The sequence below is a fragment of the Rissa tridactyla genome, chromosome 6 (assembly GCF_028500815.1).
Source record: "Rissa tridactyla isolate bRisTri1 chromosome 6, bRisTri1.patW.cur.20221130, whole genome shotgun sequence".
NCBI lineage: Eukaryota > Metazoa > Chordata > Aves > Charadriiformes > Laridae > Rissa > Rissa tridactyla.
Genome location: NC_071471.1, coordinates 879,696 through 887,463, shown reverse-complemented (window position 1 = coordinate 887,463; position 7,768 = coordinate 879,696). Strand labels below are relative to the sequence as shown.

Genomic DNA, 7,768 nt, shown 5'->3' with positions numbered 1-7,768 from the left:
GGGGCACCCCGCAGCGGGGCAGGGGGGGCTTGGGCAGCTCCCGCGGGTCTGCACACGCGTGTACATGCACACACACACCCCCAGGTACACGCGCGCGCACGCAGAGCAAAGACCCCCCCATCCGCAGCCACCCTGGACCCCCCCAGCCCACCCCAGCGCCGTGGGAGCACCCGCTGCTGCCGGAAAGCGGGGGATGGCGGGTGGTGGGGGGGGGGTGGCAGGGAGCCCATCAGCATGGCATCAGGCCTGCGGGCCCTGGCACCCTGTCACAGCTTGGCCATGCAGGAGGAAGGGTGCCGGCCCCACGCCGGGCACCCCACGGCAGCGGGGGGGGGGGGAAGAAAGGGGTGCTGTGCCCAGCGGAGGCTGATGGGGGGTGCTGGGGGGGTGCGTGGGGAGCGGGGGGGGGGGGGTGGTGCAGGGCTGGGCGAGGAGCAGCATGCAGCGGGCAAGCGGCCCCACGAGAACACGTGCCATGCGGGAAGGTGCGGGGGGCAAGCGTTGGCAAAAACTGGCATTCCTCCCCCAAACGGCATGCCTGGACCCCCCGGCGCGGCCCCGGGGGGGCCCCCAGCCAGGGTGGCCCCCCCAGCCAGGACAGGGGTGCTTGTCGCCCTTCATGTAGGCACTTGGTTCCCTGCTAGGGGCGAGTGACCCAGGGATGGGGACCGCGGTCGCGGGACCCCCCCCCGTCGCTCCACCCCGCGTAGCCCCACGACAGACGGGGGCCCCTGGCTGGGCTGAGCCCCCCCGCCGCAGGGCTGGCTCGGGGGTGCTGTGGGCTGGTGGCCCAAACCCCCCAGCCTGGGAGCTCCCCCCGGCCCCGCTGTCTCTCCGTGCCGGCCCCACGCGCATACAAAAATATAGAAAGCCCCCGCACCGCGGCACTTCCGACACCCCCCGGCCCCCCCCCGGCCCCCACACTGGCCCCGTGCCCCAAGGCAGCAGTTCACAGTATAAAACTCGGTCCGATAAAAGCTGGCTGGGGGGAGAGGGGAAAAAGCCCCCCGCTCCCCAGACCCCCCCGCCGCCCGAGCCGGGGGTGCCGGGCGGGGGCTCGCGAGGGGTTCGGTCATGCAACGGGGGGGGGGGAACCCGTGCCTGAAAGGGGAGTCCGGGGCGGTTTGGGGGGGGAACATGCGAACAACCAGCCCCACTGATTCGGTCCCGTCAGTCTCAGGGGCCACATCTGGGCGTCAGGGTGGGGGGGGTCGGACCCCCCCCAAGCCCTTCCCGCGCCCCTTCCCCGCTCTCATGCAAAAATCCAGGAGGGCAACGATGTGGCCAAGCAGGGCCAGGGCACGGCGGGGGCACGCTGCCCGCGGGGGGGCTGCGGTGTCCCCCTTAGCCCCCCCCCGCGCCCGGGGAGCAGCGTCAGGGCCCGTCCCCTCGCCAGCGCAGGGTCCGGCCGGGGGACGGCGGCGGGGGGGGCTGGACCCCCACCAGGAGAGGCAGGGCACCCCGGCGGGGGGGGGCATCAGGGCTCTTCGGCCTCCTCCTCCTCCTCCAGCGATTGCCACCCCGGGAGGACGCGACGTCGGAGACTTTCCGTCGGAGCGGGAAGTCCTTGCTCAGCACCACCTCGTCCTCGGCGGGCCGAGAGGCAGGCGTCGGCGTAGGACACGGAGTAGAGGGAGTCCTGGCACCGGAGCCGTGCCAGGCCCCCGCCCAAGGCACTTTGGCTGGCAGGGGGGGCCAGCTTGGGCAGCAGCAGGTCCTCGCCCCCCAGGGAGCCCAGCAGTTTGGCAGTGAGTTCGGAGGGGGACACCATCTCCAGGCTGCAGAGGCTGGAGCAGAGGGGTCTCGGGGGAGAGGGTGTGCGAGGAGTCGCTCTCGGGCTCGCAGGAGCCGTGCCGCGCGCCCAGCTGGCACAGGTGCCCTGCAGCAGGTCCCGCAGCAGCGCGCCGGGGGGGGCCGCGACGGGCAGCTCTGCGGGGAAACAGCGTGCCCGGGGTCAGCGTGGGGGGCTGCCGCCAGCCCCCGCCCCCCAGCCCCGCCGGACAGGAGCAGCCCGCACCGGGCACCGTGCCCCATTTGCCTCCAAATGGCCACGTGCCTGGCAGTGGTGGCTACCAAAGGGCAAAAAAAAAAAATATGCCCTGGCACCGCGGAGTGTGCAGCGATGCCGTGGGCCACGCAGGGGCACTGCCCTGTGAGGGGGTGGCCAGGCTGGGGAATGTGGTCGGGCATCGGGCACCCCCGCTCCTTCAGCCCTTGGCACCAGCAGCGGGACACCGACACCGGGACACGTTGCCCACCCAGCAGACACCCGGCCCCCGCGGCACTCACCGGTGGGCTGGGAGCTCTCCGTGGAGGGCATGAAGTCCTCGTCGTAGGACTCGTCGTTGGAGTCGTCCCCGTCCACCGAGGACCAGGCTCGCAGCTTGGCCTCGGCGATGGCAAACTGCTCCGCCACGCCTGGCACGGGACAGGCACCCGTCACACACGCACCGCGGGCTGCCCCCAAAATCCCCCCGCCCCGGCAGCTCTGTGCCCATGGTGCTTGTGGCACCAGGGAGGGAGGGATGGAAGAAGGATGGATAGATGGAGGGATAGATGGAAGGAGCGATGGATGGAAGGATGGAGGGGACGGATGGATGGAAGGAAGGATGGAAGGAGGGATGGGGACAACCCTCCCCGCTGCCCCTGTCCTTGGCCGCGGCGGGGGAGCGTTCTGCCGGCCGTGCCCAGCGCGGTGCCCACCGGCGGCGAAGCGTGCCTCCTGCTCGCCCTCGCTCAGGTGGCAGTAGGAGCTGAAGGCGCTCTCCAGGGCGGTGGGCGGCTCCACCGGCTTGCACCAGCCCTTCCACTCGATGAGGTGGGCGACGCGGCCCTGCGCCATGGCCGTCGGCTTCGTCACGTGCTCCTTCACCACCTGCGAGATGCCTGCAGGATGTGCCCCCGCGTCAGCACCCCCCAGACGCCCCCAGTGCCCTCAGCAGAGCCCATGGCCCCCCAGCACCCAGCGTCTCTCACCCCCAGCCCTTGGGACCCTCCTCTTGGGTGCCACCGGGGACCCCGATGGTACCCTTGGTGACCCCAGGGAGCCCCCCAGACCCCAAGAGCCCTATCCCCCTCGCCTGGAGGAGACATACACACACCCCCCGCCCCGTTCCCCGGACGCCCCCCCCGGGCACCCCCACACCCCAGGCAGCTACCGTGCAGCGAGGAGCGGGCCAGGGCGGCGATCTCCTGGATGGTCAGCGCGCGCCGCGACTTGGGCAGCATCTCGACAGTGTCCTCAACATTGACCTGTGGGGGGGGGTAGGGGGGTTACAGCCCCTGGCCACCCTGCCCGCTCCCCCTGCCACCACCCCCCTGCCCCGGGAGGGGGCTCGGCCCCACTTGGTGCCTCCCGGCAGGGCCTGGAGTGTCTGCGCACACGTGTGTTACAGGCACACGCACGTGTGTGCAGGGGGGTGGTCGCAGCCGCCGCACGCAGGGCAGTGGGTACACGCACACCCGCACGCTGCTGCCACGTGCACACGCACTGTGCACACTCGCACTCATACGTGTGCATGCACACACGTGCACACGCAGACGTGCCCGGTGCACACACGCCTGCACGCGCCCGCTCACGTAACCACGTGTATGCACACGCAGACACTCACACACCGACCGCGGACACACATGTGCACTGGCTGCACGCACGTGCGCACGCTCTCACACTCACACATCCATCCACGCACCGCCGACAGGGCCCTCCTTGCCGTGCGCACACGCAAACTCCCTGCACGCACACGTGTGCTCATGCCTTGTGTGCATGTATCGCGCACACACACGTGTGTTTGCACACACACACAGAGGCGCGTGCACGCCCGGTGCTAGTCGGTGCCCTGAGCGTCCCCCCAGCCTGTGCGCACACACGCAGACACACACACGCGTGTGCAAGGCCACCGCGGCCGCGTTCCCCAGCGCCCGCTCCTTGGCAGCACCCGCCGTGCCGCAACGCCCCGCTCTGCGTCCCCGTTGCCCGTCCTGGCCACGCCGGGCCCCGAGCCCGTGGCCACGGGGGAAGCGATGCGGGATTTGGAGGCGCGCAACAAATCGCATTGCCATGGCAACGAGGCACCGTGGACTGATTTCTCCCAGGATACAGCCCGGCTCGCGGCTGACGTCAGAGCAGCCCCGGAGCCACTGCGGGCTGGCAGGCCCGGGCAGGCAGCGGGCGGCGGAGCCCACCGTGCCCACGGCCGCGGCCAGGAGGGGCGTTCCACCATGGGGCACCGGCAGCCAGGCCGGGCTCGGCTGGGTCGGCAGTACCTGGAGGAAGTCCTGGCTGTCGAAGGAGGCCTGGCGCGCCAGGCGGGGCAGCGGGCGGGCGGCGCTCAGCGGCGACAGCACTTTCACCTCCTTCCACTCCACGCACAGCGTCGTGTCCACAGCCACTGCGAGAAGAGCCGGGGAGGGGGGGGGCATCAGCCACCTCCATCCCCCATCAACCCCGGGGGAGAGGCTTTTTGCCCCGTCTGAGACCGAACATAACTCATTGCAGGGGTGCTCCGGAGCAGGCGGGTGCTGCGGCACAAGTGACTCACGCCCGGGCAACTCTTCCCCCTGTGTCAGCGGTAACGCACGGGCCCAGCCTGGCAGCGGGGACCGGGCGCCCATCCCGGCTTGGCAGCTCTTTCGGCGGGGTTGGGGGCAGCCGGGCCAGGCCGGAGGGGACGGACTGGGCCGGGCGGGAGGAGGCAGCCCTGGGCCGTGCTGCGGGGGGCTGGCGCTCCGCCACCATCGCCAAAATCCCCCTCTCCAATCCCCCATCTCTGGGGCAGGAGGGGAAGGAGCAAGAAGGGATGGGGGCAACAAAAACACCCGTCCTCCCCCCCCCCGCCAGCAGCCCGACTCCTGGCACCCGCACCCCAAACGGGTGGGTCCCCGGCCCCTCGGGCACTGACTCCCAAGCACCGGGGCCGGGGAGGGTCCCCTGTCACGGTGGCCCCCAGGCCAAGCCAGCCCCGAGGGGCCAGGGCAGGATGTGCCCGAGGAGCCTCCCCTGCACCAAGGTGGCCCCCGCTGACGTAAACCCACCCTGAGGTGGGAAGTGGGGGGGCCAATCAGTGCTCCCCCCAGCCCCCCTCTGGGATTAGCCCCTGGCTCCTGGAGAAAGTGCCGATGGCATCGCCCCCACCCCCGGCTGCGGGCAGGGGCGCCCCGTGGTGATGGCCCAGCGTCATCGTCCCTGTCCCCCTGGCAACAGCACCCCCAGGGCCCCCCCGGCGTGTCTGCGACACCCCCGGCACCGTCCCAGCCCCCGGAACACCCTCGGATCACGGCCACAGCCCCCGTCGCCCCCATCCCTCCTGCAGCACCCCCAGGACATCTGCAGCACCCCCACAGCACCCCTGTGGCACCCACCACCCCTCAGCACACCCCTGCCACCCCCCACAGCCCCTCCAATAGCCCCCCAAACCCCTCCCTCCCCCTCATAGCACCCCCCCACCCGCCCAGGCCTCTGACCAGCACCCCAGTCCCATCCCCCCTTCCCAGCCCCCTGCACCCCCGACACCATCCCCCAGCACCCCCAACCCCTACACAGCCTCACCCCCCGTGTCTCCCCCGGCCCCCCAGCTGCCCCAGAGCAGCGCCCCAGGCCCCAAGCCCCTATCCACCTACAGCCCCCACCCCCCAATAGGTACCCCGATTCCCCCAGAGCCCTCAATCTCCCTGTACCCCCCCCAGCCTTAGGCACCCCAATCCTCTGTGCCCCCCTCCCCATATCCCCCAGCCCCCTGTAGCCTCCCAATCCCCATAAACCACCCCATACACCGTTCCCCCATGCCCCAGACCCCCCATAGCGGCCCCCGGCCCCCACCTTCCCATATCCCCCAGCGCCTGTAGCCCCCAACACCCTCATCCCATCACCCCCGCCCCCCCACAGCAGCCTCCCCACAGCCTCCGCATCCCCCCTACACCCCACACCCCCAGTCCCCCTACACCCTCTCCGACCCCCCCACGGGCCCCAAATGCCGCTCCCCCCCCCTCCCCGCCCCCGGTCCCAGCCCGGTGCCGCTCACCCACCGATGGTGGTTTTGGAGCCGATGCAGCCCATGCTCCCGGGGGGGCCCCGGTGCGGGCACTACCGCCGGCTCCGCGCCGCCCGCATCGCCCCCCGGCCGCATGGGCGGCCCCGGGCAGCGCCCGCGCCCCCCCCGCAGGGTCCTGGCGGGCCGGGCCGCGGTGCGGGAGCCCCGAGCGGTGGCTGCGCCGGGCCGGGGAGCGGCACGTCCAGAGACGTCACTGCTGGGGGAGGAAGAGGAGGGAGAGGGGGAGGAGGGAGGGGGAAGGGAGACGGGGAGGAAGGGGAGGAGGGTGAGGAGACGGAGGGAGGAGGAGGAGGAGGAGGAAGGGCACGAGGAAGGCTGGGGAAGAGGAGGATGAAGGCTGGGGAAGAGGAGGATGAAGGCTAAGGAAGAGGGAGGGAGGGGAGGACTGGGGAGAGGGAGGCCGGGAGGAAGGGGAGACGATGAGCGAGAGGAGAAGGGGGATGAAGGCAGCCGGGGAGGATGGAGGAAGAGGGGGGCTGAAGGAAGAGGAAGAGGGGGATGGAGGAAGAGGAGGGGGGCGCTGGGGGGAGGAGGGCGGACGGAGGAAGAGGAGGGGGCTGAGGAGGAGGAGGAAGGCCGGGACCGCGGAGAGCGCCGGTGCCAGCACCGCGGACAGCGCCGCCCCGCCCCGGCCCCCCCGCGCGAGCCCCGGGGGGGGACAGGGGACGGGACCCTCCGGCCACGCGGCCCCCCCCAGCCCCGGGCCCACCCGCGGAAGGGGGCGTCTGTCCCCCCCCATCCCCAGGGGCTGGTGGTGCCGGGGGGAGCACACAGGCCGGGGGGGGGGGGGGGGAGCTGGGGGTCGCGCCCGGCTGGAGCCGGGTTTGGGGCAGGGGGGCACAAGGCGAGGACGTCACCTCTGACAGCGCCACAGCGACCCCCCCGGGGAGACACGGGCTGAGGGGTCACCCTGCAGCCAAAGGCCTCTGTTCGTTCTGAAACCTACTGATGGCAATTAACACCGCGGCACCGCTCCCCTGGCACAGGAGGGCACTGCCCGGGTGCCACCCTCCCCCTCGGAAAGAAGGGCACCGGAGCAGCCCAAGGGCCTCCCTCTTCACTCAGGGGGAGGCCCTGGCCCAGTACCCCCCCCTCCCCAGGCCCTGCCAGCCTTTCCCTGCCAACCGCTTCCCAGCACGAGCAGTGCCAGGGCTGCAGCTCAGACGGATCAGCCTCTAATCTGGGGAACAGCCTCTGGTTAATTATTCTGTACCCTCTGGGCCACGGCCAGGGTGACTCAGCAAGAGGCAGCCACACACCAAACACCGGCCCAGGCCCGGGAGTGGGGGGCAGCCCACCCTCGCCTCAGGCCCCAGAAGGGACACCCCCACAGGGCCCCCCAGCAGCGCCGGGGCCAGCCTGGGCTTGCTCCATCTCCATCCCATCTGCAAGACAAGGGTCCCCCCAAGACAGAAGGTCGGGGGGGAGCCCAGCTCCGCTCTCCCGCCCCGAGGCAGACCCCAAGCAGCCCACACCGGTCCCACCGCTTCTGTGCCCACAGGAAAAGGCGACACTTGGGGACGTTGGAGCTCTGCTCCGCAGCCAGGCTGGGGGCTGGGCCCTGCTCCATCCCAGCACACGCTGTGCCAGGCAGAGCTGGCGATGGGGGGGCCCAGGGGACCCGGCTCCAGGCACATCTGACCCCCTTGCCCCCCTCCCAGCCGCGGGGTGGGGGTACCTACCTTGGCCTGGGGGTGCCAGGGGAGGCTGGCCCCTGCCTG

General features: G+C 71.7%; 1 protein-coding gene across 1 annotated transcript; it reads right to left on the bottom strand.

Annotated features, from left to right (window-relative positions):
• Positions 1–1,356: 1,356 nt before the first annotated feature.
• On the bottom strand, positions 1,357–6,122 carry FAM131A (family with sequence similarity 131 member A). Its single transcript, XM_054207230.1, is given in 11 exon segments — positions 1,357–1,522; positions 1,525–1,596; positions 1,598–1,798; positions 1,800–1,882; positions 1,885–1,929; positions 2,290–2,418; positions 2,704–2,886; positions 3,159–3,252; positions 4,264–4,388; positions 6,022–6,065; positions 6,067–6,122. Coding segments are annotated over 11 exon segments (1,077 nt in total). The 3' UTR covers positions 1,357–1,477.
• Between the last annotated feature and the right edge of the window lie 1,646 nt (positions 6,123–7,768).